Source organism: Leopardus geoffroyi, chromosome C2, assembly GCF_018350155.1.
Source record: "Leopardus geoffroyi isolate Oge1 chromosome C2, O.geoffroyi_Oge1_pat1.0, whole genome shotgun sequence".
NCBI lineage: Eukaryota > Metazoa > Chordata > Mammalia > Carnivora > Felidae > Leopardus > Leopardus geoffroyi.
The window spans coordinates 4,680,070-4,696,741 of NC_059333.1; the positions used below are offsets into that span (position 1 = coordinate 4,680,070).

Sequence of the window (16,672 nt, forward strand, 5' to 3'; positions counted from 1 at the left end):
AACACGCAGACTGAATCTGGGATCTTTTACTCTTCCTGTGTGTCTCCCGGACGACTTCCAGTAAAGGTTCCAGACTGTAGATGCTGGAACATGCTAGGAGAGCTGCAGCATTGCTAGATCTCAGAATAAACTGTCTGCCTCACGCGAAAATAGCACCCATAGACCAATCAGGGGTAGGCTGGCATTATTTACATTTTTAGGGTTCTAGGGAAAAGAAAACCAGAATTCGCCTGTGGGCTGGGGTTGGGGCCGCTTTTGAAAACTGGCCAAAACAGATTCAGCCCATGTGCTTTTGGAAAAGAGCGCCGGAGACGGACAAAATTTCAGAGATGCCTCTGACACAACGCTTTTCTGCACTAGCCAGCATATGCCCCTCCAGTACTGCTGTTACTGGAGGTCCTAGGCAGGGGCCCCCCATTCTAAAACTTTGGGGACAAGGAGCCCTGATGGCTGCCCTAAATGTTAGGAAGTGGGGGGCAGGAGTATTAGGAGATGCTCCCCACCCCCAGCGCTGACCCTGAGGGGTGTGTCAGTGGCACCCGGAGCTTGTGAGATTCTCAGCAGGCGACAGTTCACAACTGCCCATCCAACCGCCTGCTGTGGACATAACAGATTTTCCGCCGAATGCCTGTTTTCTTGGTTTCTTAGGAGTCCCTGATGCTGGCAGCCAACCCCATGCCATTAATTTACCGTTACGTGCTCACCTTTGTCCTGAAGCTAGGATTCAACTTTAGTTACGAACCACGCTGATGAAATGATGCCTACCTCTCGAGGTGTGCCCAAAATGCAATCACGGCGCGCAATTATTTTAAAGACACGGAAAACACAGCGCCGTATGCAGTGAGAATGTCTCTGGCAAGTATCATGAATCCTCTTTTATAGTTAAAGGGACAGACGGAGAAAGGGCGAGGCGATCTGCTCAAAGTTACAGTGTGAGTCAGGGGCAGAGCTGAGAACGTAACCGAAGCCTTGGGCTCCGGCCGCGTGCATCCTCTGTGAAGCCTTCTCCCGAGGCTTCTGGGCTCTTCCCCAGTAACCCTCCATTCCTGGAAGGCACGTCCCCCCTCTCCCCATATACAGTCGAGAAGGAAAAAGGCAATATTATCACTTCCTTCTTTCCTCTGAAATGACTCCTTCTTCCTTACCCCCCCCCCCCCGCATCCCATCCTTTATCCCCAATTCACCAAGTCACAACAAAGGCACACTCATCCGGTCTGCTCAAAAAACAGTTACTACCCACTAGCCTCCCCGGCCCAGTCATTCCTGGGAAGGAACAAGGTCTTCAGTCTCCTGGTTCTTATCTTCGAGGAATTAATGTAGCTGAGGGAGAACTGTAAGGGTGTGTGCGTGTGCTTTTAAAGAAAACAGAAGTCGAATGAAAAAGGCAGCAGCATAAAACACACCCTACAGACACGACTGCATGCCAGATGAGACGACTAAACAACATGCATTATGAGTCTGAAGGGCAGCCTCACAACGGGTTATTCTGCTCAGCGGAGGGTCAACAAAAGAGGGTTTGTCTGAGTTGGATCTTGAAGGATGGGAAGAATCTGGATATGCAGAGGGAGTGGGGAGGAGAGGGCATTTCAGGCAGGGGCTTGGCAGGAGCAAAGGTTAAGCGATCGGAGCGAGCACAGAGCCCTAGAGGACGGTGACCGGTGAGTGGTGGGTCAAGGGCGTAGCAGGGCGCAGGCTGGAGGGCGAGGAAGGGTCCAGCGAGGCCCAGAAAGCCACCAGGAATGAGGAGTCAGTACGCACGGAGCGGGGACTCACTGATGGCTCACGGCAGGCAGAGCAGGCTCAGAGCGGCCACATAGAAGATTACGTGGCAACGTTTTTAGGAGAGAAAGAAGGGGGCTGGGGTACATGGAGGGCACTTGGGAGGTTCCTGAAGGGGGACCAGAGCGAGAGCCAGAGCGAGATGGAGCAGGGCACAAAATGCTGTTCGATTAGAAGCTTAGGAAGAGGAGGGGGCGCCTGGGGGGCTCAGTCGGTTGAGCGTCCGACTTCGGCTCCGGTCATGATCTCACGGTTCGTGGGTTCGAGCCCCGCGACGGGCTCTGTGCTGACAGCTCGGAGCCTGGAGCCTGCTTCATGTTCTGTGTCTCCCTCTCTCTCTGCCCCTCCCAAGCTCATGCTCGGTCTCTCTCTGTCTCTCAATAATAAACATTACAAAAATTAAAAATAAAGTAAAAAAAAAAAACAAAAAAACCACCAAAAACCAAAACACGTACTGGTGCTTTGGTGGATACTGCAAAAATGTCCTCAATTCCCGACCTTCCCTTGTTGCCAGGCCCTTGCGATGGCACTGCGCAGCCCCTGCCGTTGGGAGGTGGGCGCACTTCCCCCGCCCGGGCCCCCAGGGGCAGCAGTGCACGGGAGGTGATGGCCAGCTGCGTGCCTGCTCCGGGGGCTCCTGCGTGTCTCCCCTCTCTCTCTGAGCCCCGCCACCCCCGTGCGTCAGCCACTGGACGGTGGGAGTCATCTGGGAGCCACTAGACTCGTGAGCGAGGCCCACCCTAGACCACCCAAGCGAGGCCCGGCCAAGCACGCCAGCGAGCCTGCGGAGACCAGGCAACCCGCCCAGACTCACGCTCGCGGACAGGCCTGCTGGCTTTTGCGGTCACCCGTCACACGGCATCACCGTGGCGATCGACACCCCACACAGACGTGCTATCTGTACCGGCACGTCCCGCACCAAGTGCCTGACTTCCGCACGGGACGCGCTCCGGGAGAAAAGCACACGGGCGGGTTCGTACCTGAGGCAGGATGGTTAGGCGGAACGACCGGCTGGAGTTCTCGTCTCTCAGGTAGATGGAGATTTTAGGGAAGTAAGACCAAGGCGTCTCGGAATTCGTCCAGCAAGCCAGCTGGGACCCAGTCCAGAAACCGTCAGAGAATTCTGGAATCTGGACAGAAAGAGAGCACGTGAGAGACCAGGACTCGTCTGGCGCGTCAAGAGGAAACGGCTCCCAGCTCTCCTCATCCCCTCGCCAGATGCCCGGGACGGCCTGGCCGAGACAGCAGTCTTCTGGAAGGCGAGCGGTGATGACGAATCCCCCAGGCACACGGAGTCCTTACAAAGTATCAGGCGCTGTTCCGAGCCCTCTGTAGCAGTAATTCCTTGAATTCTCAAAAAACCCCACCAGCACAGTATCACCCCACCCCACCCCACCCCCCAGCACTTTATGGGCGAGGAAACCGGAGCACAGGTGAAGTAACGCGCCCAGGGTCACAGCAGTGGCCGACGACCCTTTAGAAGAGAGAACCTTCCGAGCCTTTCGGGCATCGCCTCTCCTTTGAACTCCGAGCGCGGAACTCATCCCGGTGCGCAGCCCTGTGGGGGGCTCTCTGCTCTCCGGCGATATCGTTCTGCTCCTCCAGACGTCAGCTCAGTCGCCCTCCTGTCCAGGAAACCCTCCCCACCATGCTGCTATCCCGTCATGCAGCTCTCCCCCTCGCTCTTTCTTCCTGCGGTGGTTAGAATTTGACATTCGTTGGTGGAACTACCGAATTTCTGTTTCCTGCACCACAGTCTGAGTCCTTTAAGGACAGAGGCCTGCTGTCTGTCCCACCTGGCAGTTCTAACACCGGGCCCCCAGGAGAGACTCAGGAAGCCTTTGCGGGAAAAGCGAACAGCCAAGGCCACACAGCGTCCACCTGGGCCTCCCGCCCTGGGTCTGGATGGACAACGCCACCGGCACATGCCCACCAGTTGCCGAGTCCACAAGTCAAACGCAACTAACTCCCATCAGCTCACCAGGGCGAGTGTAGGTTCCGGAGGACATCTACCCGCACCTGCCAGCTCAAAGAGGGAAGAACCGTGCCGGGTGTGCCTCTTCGAAAACGGCCGGCAGAGCGAGGGCCCAGCTCAGGTCAGAACGAGAGAAGTGTGCGACAGGAAGAGCTCTAGGAGCGTATGGGACAGGAACAGATCTAGGAGAGCCTGGGACAGGGGCACAGCTGGGACTGAGTGTGATGGAGCAAAGGCAGGAGGGCATGGGAGGGGGCGGAGCCAGGACATGGGAGGGGCGGGGCCACGAGGGCAAGGGAGGGGGCGGAGCCAGGAGGGCACGGGAGGGAGCGGGGCCACGAGGGCATGGGAAGGGGCTCAGCTAGGAGAGCACCCACTTGGAGTAACAGGTGACTGTCACTGGGGAGACAGTGGCGAGAGAGCATCTCCAAGAAGCTGAGCTGAGCTAAGGGCGGGGGTGGGGGGCCAGCACGAGATGTGTCTGAGGGAGGACGGGCAGAGAAGCTGCCTCAATGGGTAAAACCGAGGTCGGCAGTGGAGGCTGGTGGGGCGGATCGGAAGGAACAGAGGGGAGACAGAGGAAATGATAGTGCCCTGGCATCTTCACCAGAGACCATTAAGAGAGATCTGAGCTTTGTGGCAAGCCAGTAAGGTGGCCAAGTGGGATTTGCACAGGCCACTGGTTCTTGAGTCTCAACTCCAGGGGGCGGGCCTGGCTAGAGTCACTGATGGGTGGTGATGTGGCATAGATGGAATCCCTCCGAGAGAACACAGGGAGAAGGGAAGGGCCTAGGACCCACCCTGGATCAGGCTGGCAAAGGAGACCCCATGAAGAGGGTGCAGGGACCAGAGGTCCAGGAGGAGGGTGTTATGGAAGCAGAGAGGAGGTAAGACAGGTAAGCAGGGATGGTGTGCAGGCCAATCGGGGCAAGAACTAAGAAAACTGGGTGTTGCTGCACAAACCCGGAGTGCCGTGTACTACAGGACCACACCTGGCAGGTGCAAGCCCCCCTCCACCCCGTCCTGGGCCACACAATGGGGAGAAAATGCCCCAGAGTTTTTCGTCCTCCCATGGAACATCCAGCATGAAACTTAGTGACTGATCTGTAAAATTTCTAATGTTGGCGTTAATATATTTTCACCTTTTATAAAAGTTAAGTCGAGCTGAACTGTGTATCAGAGGGCAGAATCCCCTGCCAGAGGAGCTGAGAAGGGTGGGGCTGTCATCTGCTGGACCCAGGGATGAGCTAAGACAAGGGCGGCCAGGCCTGCACCCAGGGAAGGGGGCCCCACACCAGTGCTGGGAGCGACACCGATGTGCAGACGGGAGGGATCAGGCCCAGGGGGGTGCCCAGTAACTCACCTAAGGGGTATAGCTCTGAATCGGATGGGGGACCATCTACCTCCAAAGAGGTGTCTGTGAGTCCAAGGGCCTCCCGGAAGGCTAAGCTACGTGTCCTCGGGGGACAGTTTTGACCCTCAGATCACAGAGTTTGGGGTCAGAAGTCATCCACAAGCAGGTGTCGCCCCGCTTCTGGATTTTACAGATGGGGAAGCACTGGGCAGAACACAAGGGCACTTCACCTAGGAGGACGGGGAGCCCAGGTCTCTGCCATACACAGAACTCCCCATGAGGCTCCTCTCAAATTACAGACCTATAAACCACGCATTCCTAAAATCCCAGCTGAACAATCCAGGCCACGAGCCCAACATCTGCACTGCGTCTAACTCCCCAAAGCCGGCCATTTCCCGGGGCGCCTGGGTGGCTCAGTCGGGTAAGTGTCCGACTTCAGCTGAGGTCATGATCTCACGGTTTGTGGGTTCAAGCCCCACGTCGGGCTCCGCGCCGATGGTGTGGAGCCTGCTTGGGCTTCTCTCTCTCTGCCCCTCTCCCACTTGTTGCGCACTCTCTCTCTCTCAAAAATAAATAAACTTAAAAAAAAAAAAAAAGAAGTCAGCCATCCCCTTAACTGGAAAGAAACTCTACGCCACGACAGGCGAGAACACTGGCCATCTGTGGTCCACGCGCGCTGACCCAGGGACCCCGTCTGCCCTCCCTGGACTTTCTCGGCCCAAGACAGAGAGCCGGCACGGGTCCTCCCCTCCCTGACACAGGCTCTGAGGTCACAGGGTAATTTTAGACAAGGCAAACACATGCTGTAATCTCATTCTTTCTACCTCCTGCTTTTCTCACAAAGTCCGTCGCCGCCGAACGGGGGCTGTGACGCCGTCTGGGGTCCCAGCGCCTGGCAGGCGTGGCCCGCTCTCTTCCCGTGGGGCTCACACAGGGGCTGGGGTCGTGGGCCCCGCACAGGCCGGGGCTGGCCACAGGCTGGCTGGGGTCACACGTACACACGCATCGAGCATTTCTGCAGGATACGCCTGAACACATTTACGGCCCAGAATACTCCGTCTGAAGAGGCTGATGTCAGGTCTGCTGAGGACACTTTCACTACTGAAGAAAATCAGCATATGGCTCCTTATTTTAAGCATGGTCTGATTTTCAGCCAGCGTTCTGAATTTAGGGCACTAAAAACTTTACTTGCCACTTTTTTCTGATTCAGCAGATACGAGACAAGAGGAGGAGCTTTACTCTGGCTTTTGACCGCTGCTGCCTGGAAATCCTCTCAAGCTCAAAAAGGGCCTCGGCCCTACGTCTGTTTCACGGCCCCTCTTCGTCCTCTCGGATCACCTGCCGCTCTTCCCATGACGGTCTCAGACTCTTGAAGTCTGGTTCAGGACAACCAAAAGCCCTGTGCTCCTCCCCATGCTTCTGCGAGAAGCTGTCACAAAGCAGCTGCTACGCATGTTCCGGTCACTGGTCCTTCGGTTCCGGCCAGCGGAGCAGTGAGTGGGGCGGTCGGGCCGGCACTCGTACCAGGAGAAAGACTCTGGGTGGGAGACGCGCGCTTTTGGTGACCTTGCAAGCGTGGCCCTGTGCAGACAGAGGCTTATGAAAACACCCAAGAAGCTGAGGGAAACGTTTGGAACGCGTCCGAACAAGGAGCAGCAGCGGCACCGTGGTTTGAACATGAAACAGAGGCTTCCTCTCCCCAAGCATCACCGTGTGGGGGCTTTCCACCTCGGCCCTCACGACAGCCCAGCGACGAGGGCATGGAGACTCCGAGGGCCCAAATCCCACCCCGGGCACCTAGCTACGTTCAAGCGCATCAGACCCCTGAAGGTGTGCTCTTCCCCAGTCAATGCCTTTGGTCCATCCCGTTGCCCCGAACCAACTGGAAAGTTGGAGCCATACTGGAACACCTGTCAGCCAGTTCTCCAAAATGCATGCCGCCCTTGGCCGTGGTTTTAATCATGATTACGCGGGCTTGATTTTGATTGACCTTCGTCTTCTGTGAATCACATTCTTTTACAGAAGTAAGGAATTAAAATTCCAGCACAGCTTGGATGAAGGCCAAAAAAAAAAAAAAAAAAAAAAAAAAAGAGTACAATTTTTGGTTTATTTGTTTTGTTTTACAAGCTGCAAATATATCCTCGGTCTACCACGTACTTTAATATAGAGTATTACCAAGTGGATTTTTTTTTCTTAGATTAAAAAAAAAAAGTCCTACACCCACGACTCTATTATTTGAAACACTAAACAGCATTGCACCTTCAAATCCAAGTCCTCTGAGGTTAAAGTGAAGAAATTCTTTGCTGGTTAAGAGTAAGACTGTGAACTTAATAAGTCATAGTTAAAAAAAAAAAAACCCAACCCCTCAAAATCCTCGGATGACGACTATTGGAGTACAAAGCAGTACCCCTCAGCACGTGGTCATGACCTGGCGGTCCCCGAGATTTATCAGCGCCCCGAGGACTCACCAGAGACGTGCGGGCCACGGCTTCAACAACCGCATCAAACACCTTCTGGGGCAGGCGCAGAAGTGTGGTGCCGCTATCCACGATGGCTTTGTCTGCATTGTACTAGAACAGAGGAGAGTTGGTGGGGAAAAGGCACAGACATAAAACTCCATAATCGATGCGTGGCTGCAGCCTGTTATTGCTGTCATTGCTACATACGCATTCAGGCAGCCGTGGTCCCTCACTGGTGGCTAAATTCCTTTCCTAGTCTTGGAACTTGGACACTAGCCCAAATGCTCACTTCCCGGATAAGGAAACTGAGGCCAGGAAAAGGAAGTGACGTGACCGCCGTCCACAGCTCTCTGCATGCAGAAATCCCCCCATTTGGGGGTGCTCAAATGTCCTTGGAGGAGCCCCTGAGGGCAAAGACCCACTTGTCTTTCCAGACGGGCGCGACATGTTAATTACCGCGTATACGAATCATACAAAGTCAAGTGTTATCCCACAAATGGAGAAAGAGAAGGACAGAGAGTCTTTATTTAACAGACACCTGCTACCTGCATTTGACGGAAGCAAAGCCACGTTCAGGAAAGGGATCTCACACCCACATGTGGAATTTGTATTTTATTGTAGGCCCTCCCATTTGGTTCTACCGCCGGATTCTTTAACGGCAGATAAGGGTCTCTGACGACAAACCCGGCTTTGGGGCCTATCGCAGGGCAAGGGAGCACCGCTTTATCGAGCTCTGACGGGTGTGCGTTTGGGAACTGGTGGCAGAAGGCACGGACCGTAAGGAAGCGATGGCAGGTGGGGATTTAATGAAATGCTGTGGTTTTTATAAACCATCCTGAAAGCTCGTTTGGTTTTGTATTTTTCATCCTGAACATTCTGCAAACCAGGCCGACCTCATCACGTTGTCCTCCTCATAATGCCATCATGGCCACAAAGGAGCCAAACGCAGACAGGGTGTGAATACGGCTCATACGAGACTTGGTGCCCCAGCTCTACACGGGCGCCTCCCGCGAGGACAGGCGAGGTGCGCCCCCTCGAGTGACAGCTGAGCGCTGGGGTGGGGGGGCGGGGGGGTGGCGAATGATTAAGCTGATGATCTGAGTTTCATTTTGCTTATTTCTAGTTCCCCCCCCCCCGCCCCCCTGCTGCCTTTCCCCTTCGCACTGACGAAACCTGCTTATTCCGTTCTCTTCAACACAGTCCAGTCACCATCAGGCCCAGACGAACAGTGAAAGATGTGGCCCTTGGGACAGTCCTCCGCACACACCATTTTATGCTAATTTTCCCCTGCGAAGCCAAGTGACTGGAAGGAAACAAATTTTCTGGAAGGAGGAGTTCATTATCATACAAAAAGGCCCTGTAACTTTTAATGTAATGAATCTATGATTTATCTATTTTTCTATTCGGGTCCCAGCGGTAGTATTGAAGCGACCCAGCCACACAAGGGTAGACACAAAGAGATCACGGTGCAAATACCTCTCTGCAGTCCAGATTAAGGCTCTGGCCTCCAATTTCCAATTTCAGAATTTCTATCTGGTAATACCACTCCTCCTTAATAGGGGTATACCAGATGTCTCCTTTGTACAAACTTGGTTCAATTCCACCCAGGACCTGAGAAGAAAAATATTTACGGGGGTAAGAAAAAATACGTAGGCATAGCAACACGTCACACAGAGAAAGCATGCGATCAGAAGGTGAATCCTCCCTGGGATCAGTACCTTCACATTATTGTGATGTTACAAAACAGATAGATATGCTTGAAAATTAAACAGGGAACGTTTGGGGGCCATGTATCCAAAGGTCCAACAATGTCACACCCTAGTCTAATCGAGATGCTCTGGGGGTTTCCATTATGTAAAGGAAGTACATACAATTTAGCCTTATGGTCTCGAGACTTCGCTTCCTCCAAACACATGAAGCGAAATAGTTAACTGTGTTGATTGATGGGAATTTAGTTCCTCTGAGGACTTAGACTTACTGTCTTGCAATTGTGCGTGGAAAGCAGAACAAAAGAGCTTCCCTACCCAAAACTGCATGCTGTCAAACTATAAAACATCGCCCCATGAATCCTAGGCTGCCCTCTGTCCAGAAAAGGGGGTACATAAGGTATTAAGATCGTGTATACTCGGGGCGCCTGGGTGGCTCAGTCGGTTGGGCGTCTGACTTCGGCTCAGGTCATGATCTCACGGTCAATGAGTTCGAGCCCCGCATTGGGCTCTGTGCTGACAGCTCGGAGCCTGGAGCCTGCTTCGGATTCTGTGTCTCCCTCTCTCTCTGCCCTTCCCCCACTCACGCTCTGTCTCTATCAAAAAATGAATAAACGTTAAAAAAAAAAAAGACTGTGTGTACTGTTAGCAAACGAAAGCAACTGGGCTTGCTTCGATTAGAGGGGTTGTGGGCACGTGCCCAGAGGTGCCCTTCTTGTACATCGTCCCTGTCACCTCCTGCTTTAGACATCGGGGTGCAGGGCTCATTGAGAGGACGCCCAGGCCACAGCATATCCACAGCGCTGATGGCTTTGATCTGTCTGTGTAATAGAAAGCTTTCCGCTGTGTGTGCACAGGTGCGCCTGTCTCCCCACCGCACTGATGACATCGCCAGCATTTCCCTCTGCCTCCCCAAGGCAGAGAAAAGCCCGCTCACCGCACCCCCTACGGTTCCTCACCTGCCCCTCCCCAACCCGCCAAAAACTGTCACCCTTCAAAGAAAAAAAATTTTTTAAGAAGCTTTAATGGATTTGGGGGAAGCAATGACAATCATCAGCTTTTGGATGGCAAGGTAATTAGGAAAGATAAAAATAATTCCCAATTGTATCCATTTTCTAAAGGTTCTAGAACAAAGGTTATCAAAATTCCACAGGACTTCTGCATGCGCCCACGTCTACTATTCCTATCAGGGTGTCAATGAAACAGAAGAAACTGCCCGATTGATTTGTGATTTTTTCCCCCCCTTTAAGACTAAAAGATACCCACAAGACTACCTCCGTTGGTACCGGATCCAGCGACGGGCAGCCCCGCCCCACACATCTGCATGGAGAAGACGTTGGGGATTCTTGCTTGTGCCACCAGAGAATCAAAGAACGTCTCCAGGGAACTTGACGGCTGTAGGAGGGAAAACGGCGACAGCACAGATGAGTGACCCAAAGCAGACACCACGCGTGACGTACCCACTGTTTCCCTAATTTGTCTCATGGCTAAACAACAAACAAGCTGCAGTAATTCAGAAAAACCTACAACAGACTTCCCACCAGGCGGCATTTTCCCTGCTGGAGCGGCTCTGTTGTAAAAATAAGACAGTATTTCCAAAATTAGAGCGATACGGTAGATTAGCGAGAGGCCCCTGCGCGGGGACGGCACGCAAAAAGAAGAGGGTATTTGTAGAGCAACCACGACGCCGTCTCATTTGTCACCACGACTTTCCAGGAGGCAGGGGTGAGACGTGGAAGTAGGTCGCCGAGATGGGTGGTGAACTCTAATCATGGCCATCTGAGAGTAACAAGAGAACGGTCTCCAGGTGCGGCCTTTGTGGCTTCAGAAAACGTCACTCACTCCTTTCAGCCACGGTCGTCTGGCGCGCCGCGAGACATCTCTGATCACAGCACCCACTGAACGCCGGGGAGCAGGAAAGCAGCAGGGGAGGGACAGTCCTGGGATCCTCAGGTTGAAAAGCCCCTCTTCCCTGCTGGGCCCAAGCGGCCCGTGCCTCCCTTCCCGTGGAGATGGCAGTCACTTGGGCACCCCCAAGTCTCCAGGACTCAGAGGAAGAGGCACGGTGTGCGAGCAGCTCTGAGCTGGGGGTGAGCCTCCCCCCTGGTGGTCTCAGGGCAGGTCAGGGACCTCCGGGCAGATTTTTGACAACTGGGAGATACCAATCACTTGGAGTTGTTAGTTTCTTAAGTTTATTTCTTTTGAGAGAGAGAGAGAGAGAGAGAGAGAGAGAGAGAGAAGGCAAGCTGCGGAAGGGCAGAGAGAGAGGGAGAATCTCAAGCAGGCTCCGTGGGGGTCAGCACAGAGCCCAACGCAGGGCTCGAACCCACAAACCGTGAGATCATGGCCTGAGCCGAAACCAAGAGGCAGGCGCTCAACCGACCGAGTCACCCAGGCGCCCCTCGCAGTTGTTGGTTCTTGACGGAAACTCGCCTGTGGTGGCACAGGTGCCATTGGCACATTCTGACCCCCGACGGTCACCGTCAGAACTATTTGCTACCTATAAGAATTAAAACTGAAATTCTGGAGGGAGTAGGAGAAGAGCCCGCTGGCAAAGAGAAGTCTTCCCACGTATTTAACTCTGTTGTCTCTGGCCTCCTAGTCCTGCTTCCACGACTCTCTGCCAGGAGTCGGCACAATCTCTGTACGCAAGGTGGGCAGAGGACTTGGCATCTGGGTCGATGACGGAGAGACAAAGTCCCCTCCTGCAGGAGGCCGGGTGTGGTGCTGACCCAGGCCGCTGTGCCTCCGGTCACCCGCATGGGAGGCAGCGAAGTAAATAAACGCTGCCTGGAACTAAATTCTGGCTCCGTCCCTTGCCAGCCGTGTGACTTGTTCCTTTGTTTCTTTCTCTGGAAAATGGGAAAATAATAGCCTCCTAGAGCTGTCGTGGGACTCAAATGGGTCCATACGCACAAAGGACTTGGAATAGTGCCTGGTGCCCGGCAAGGGATCCATTGTTACTCTGTCGAGTCACTTTTCAGGAGGACGGTGCCTCAGGATCCCTCTTGAGGTTTAAAAACATACAGGTGCCAGGATCAACCAAGAGAACCGGATTCAGGAGGCGTGTAGGGGGACCGAGACACCACACGCTGTGGTGGCCGCTGAGTGGCTCGGTCAGTCTCTCCCAGACCCCAATCCAGACTGCGCCGCCTGGCACGGGTCTCCCGCCACGCGCCTCGTCCCACCCATCGCGCGACTGTCTCCCCCAGGCTGGGACGGGACCCCCATCGCTGGTCATCTCGGAATTTCACGCACAAAAAGGTCACGTGGGGAGTCCGGACACCCAAAGGGACCCCGGAGTCATTCCTTCCCAGGAAGTTTATTATCAACATTATCAATTCCGGGAAATTCAGCTTCCTTCTACCATCCCTCCAGATGATCCGCCATGACACCAACCGGGCACACTCCTTTCGCGGTCAATGGCAGGTAAACAGGGAATGGTTTGTCCTTGGTCACGCTGTCAGGGAAATCGTATTTAGGAAGGGAGGTGATTGGCGCGCCTGGGTGGCTCAGTCGGTTATGTGTAGGACTCTTGATCTCGTCGTGGTTCATAGGATCGGGCCCCGCGTGGGGCTCTGTGCTGACAGCTGGGAGCCTGCTTGGGATCCTCTCTCTCTCTCTCTCTCTCTCTTTCTCTCTCTCTCTCTCTGCTCCTCCCCCTCCTCTCTACCTCTCAAAATAAATAAAAATAAACTTGACAAAAAGGAATGTAGGTCAAGAGTCTGCAGATTTCCCATTAAGCTCGCCACACAGTACTGAGAGCAAAAGGGGGCTCCAGAACCCCCCAGGGTCTGCAGACGGGCTCTGGGCAAGGAAGGTGAGCTTCTCTGACCCTCAGTCTGCACAGCCATAAAATGGGAGAACACGGCCTTCCAAAGTTGGCCTCATGGGGAGGTCTCGAGATTCAAGGGAACCAACATCCTGTGATGTGCCTCACGGGCTGTCTCTCCTTGAGAAGTCACAGGGTTGGGAACCTCCCCCGACCCCTCCCTGCTGCCCCCTCCCCGCCTGGCCCCCCCCTGCACCGTTTACTAGTGGGCTTGGGCTGGAATAAACGTCCTTGCAGGGAGAGAAAACAGGCCTCCCCTCCTGGGCCCTCACGGACCACGGGGGGCTCTGCCGTTACTGGGTGGGTAGGTCCTGCATGCGTGCGCCTTGTGGTTTCACACTCCGCTCTGGCTCCAAGCCGGCACCGAACAATGAGCAGGGCAAGGTGTGGTGCCCACTGCAGACTAGGTGGGGTGACCTCCCGCTTTGCTCAGGTGTGCACAGCCCGAGCCCCGGGCACACCCTGGGTCCTAATCTGCTGGCCTCTGGCTCCCTTCCTGGTGGAAATCCCCCGGCCTGTGAGCAAGCCCGCCCCCCCACACTCCTGCACACCAACGTCCCTTCCTTTGGGCCGGCCTGAGTCCAAATGTTTGGAGAACATTCAATTCTGTCTTTCCCATTTTGTGCAGGTTCCGATGCTGAAGAGAGCGACGGTTCCACACTTTCCCCCCGCGCCTCCCGGGCCACTGGCTGGCGGTCCCTAGGACGTGCGTTCAGGCCCCACTCGGGCTCTGGGAGGGGGGGCTCCACAGGGGTGTCTGCAGCCACAGCAAGAAAGCACGACGCTCTCCTCCGTGGTGGGGAGCCTCCCGGCTGAGGTTCAGGACCTCCCGCAGGCTCTGTGTCTCCACGCAAAGGTGGGAGTTTAATAAATGTCTTTTCGGGGCGCCGGGGTGGCTCAGTCGGTTGGGCATCCGACTTCGGCTCAGGTCATGATCTCGCGGTCCGTGAGTTCAGGCCCCGCGTCGGGCTCTGTGCTGACCGCTCAGAGCCTGGAGCCTGTTTCAGATTCTGTGTCTCCCTCTCTCTCTGACCCTCCCCCGTTCATGCTCTGTCTCTCTCTGTCTCAAAAGTAAATAAACGTTAAAAAAAAAAAAAAAAGTGTTTTCTTTTGACCCTACCCGAAGAAAAACCCCTCACCACCATAATTCAAGTGATTCAGGTTCTGTTAACATTTTTACACGGCAGAAGTAAAATAGGCAAAACTAAGACAAATGAGGAAAAGTAACGCTTTGGGTGTATCTTGGGAAGTTCGAAGGACTGCACCGTTTACCTTAAGCTTCACAGATGCCCAGAAACACGATGCGCTGTGTGACCACGGTCTGCTTCCACCACGGGAGTCTCACGGACCGCCTGTGCCCCGCGGCCCGGACCCACCCGCCGCCCGTCCGAGCACTGGCCCCAGACGCGTCCCACCTCCGACTCACTCAGGTCCACGCTGGCCTTACCTTGGCCAGGGCAGCGTACGCGAGTCCCAGAATCCCGTTCCATTTGACGCCGGGCAGAAAGAAGTTCTCGGACTCGAAGATGGTGGCAATGTTGACAAGAAATGAGCTATTGAAGCCTTTCGGGATGGTGACCACGTCCTCCCCCACGAAGCCGGTCCAGCTCCCTTGCGTGTACTTCACGGTGACGTCGAAGCCCTTGGAGCGGTACGTGCTGGACCTGGCGGAACACGAGGGAAGGCGTCGTATTTGTCTGTGAACCCGCGTGCTGACACGGCGGCCGGTCACCGTGGCGGAGACCGCTGTGCTAAGCGCCGGGGGCGGGGGGGGGGGGGGGGGGGGCTCTGACGGTCAACTCTTCAGGACTGACAGTGGCCCTGCTGACGAAGTGGCATTTCCCACAAGACACGATCGCTAACATTTGGGTAGCAGTGGTTCCGTGCCACGTGTGAGGGAGGTACCGGGGTCGACATCTGCCCCTGGGAAGCCAGTAAGTCAGGGGCTTTACTTAACTGGATGAGCCTTTGAAGGCAGAAATCAAACCTGGGCACCTGCCTGGCCCTCTGGCTTCACAGGGGCCCTGCAGTGGCTTCTCTGTGACACAGGGAGGGGCCGCGGGCAGTGGCCCGAGGTTCAGATTCACATGTACCATCAGTGTGAAAATACCAAGTGATCCCCTCCACCTCCACGGCCTTCCTTCTGATGTCACAGGCTCCTTCTCCCGGTTGTCCCCAAGGCTCCAAAGCTCATTATACTCATACCAAAATATGGGGGATACCAAAACATGAAGGGATTCAGACGATGGTCAAGGCAGAGGAGAATCCTGCCCTTGGGGAGACCGACAGTAAACAAACGAATACACAAAATTCCAAGTGGTGATAAAGAGTGTTAAGGACTCTCCAGAGAATAAATCGGTGGTGGGGGGAGGGGGGTTGGCAGTGACGTGGAGGTGACCCAGGCGTCTGCAAAGCAACCACGTGTGTGTGAGACATGCACAAAGACAATGAGCCACATAGGAAGGACATTCGGGAGGGAGGACAGCAGGTGTCAAGGCCCTGTGGTGTCCCAACCTGTAAGGTTAATTCTCTTACCCAGCTGAGTTTAAAAACTCTGCTGATTTACAGCAAAGGACCCAAAGAATGTCTCCAGGCAAATATCTGAGCATTCACACCACACGCACCCTAGGAAAACTGTCCACTTCCTCAGAGAAGTGTCAAATCACCAAACAGATCAGTGGAAAGTGCCCCCCTTTGCCTGTGGTTTTTATTTCGCTGTTTTATCACTGAACACTCAGTCCTTGTTTTAGGATTACATGGACTAATGCAGTCTTGCCTGAGGTCAGGAAGGAAGTTAAATCGGAGATGATATGACCTCTTTTGGGTGGGGGGTGGGGTGGGGTGTGGTGCGCACAGCTCTTACGCTTTAAATATATTTGACAGTTTTTAATTCGGTAATCACGCTTCTGAGAATTTGCTCCTAAGGAAACGCCCATGATGCACGCGGAGATTCAGGTACAAAGACAGCCACTATGTTTTATCTATAATAGCAAATGGTTGGAAACAACCTAAGCGCCCAGTAAAAAGGAAACAGTTTAGCAAACCATACTATATCTCTATGATGGAACATTACATAAAACCGAAACAGACTAAGTCATTTTCAACGACACAGGAACAAGGTACAAGAAAAATGTCGGTGGCTCCCTTGGGTGGTGGGGTTTGTAGGGGAGACTCCCCTCGTTTTTTAGGCCCATCTACAATTTCTGCATACTTAACTTCCACAATCAGAAAAAAAAAAAAAGAGTTCTTTTTAAAATGTCTGGCAGACACGGGGCACCTGGGTGGCTCAGTCAGTTAAGCATCTGACTCTGGATTTCTGCTCAGGTCATGATCTCGCACTTTGCGGGTTTGAGCCCCGCGTCGGGCTCCGTGCTGACAGTGTGGAGCCTGCTTGGGATTCCCTCTCCCTCTCTCTCTGCCCCTCCCCTGCTGGCATGCGTGGGAGTGCCCTCTCTCTCTCAAATAATAAACTTTACAAACTGGCAGAAGATTTTTGGAGAAATTTGATCTACGTTAACTTCGTAACGGGATACAAACCGTACAGAATGGCTGCTTTTGATATTTGCC

At 54.2% G+C, this 16,672-nt stretch overlaps 1 protein-coding gene across 2 annotated transcripts in view; it reads right to left on the reverse strand.

Moving 5' to 3' along the window:
- The window catches only part of BACE2 (beta-secretase 2), a 90,944-nt gene that overhangs the window by 25,938 nt on the left and 48,334 nt on the right, over positions 1-16,672 (reverse strand). For both annotated transcript variants that reach the window (XM_045501325.1, XM_045501326.1), the window contains exons 3-7: positions 14,553-14,769; positions 10,540-10,668; positions 9,044-9,178; positions 7,577-7,678; positions 2,760-2,909 (exon numbers count right to left, since the gene is read on the reverse strand). In XM_045501325.1, the coding sequence (XP_045357281.1) occupies positions 2,760-2,909; positions 7,577-7,678; positions 9,044-9,178; positions 10,540-10,668; positions 14,553-14,769 (733 nt within the window). The remainder of the gene's footprint in view (positions 1-2,759; positions 2,910-7,576; positions 7,679-9,043; positions 9,179-10,539; positions 10,669-14,552; positions 14,770-16,672) is intronic.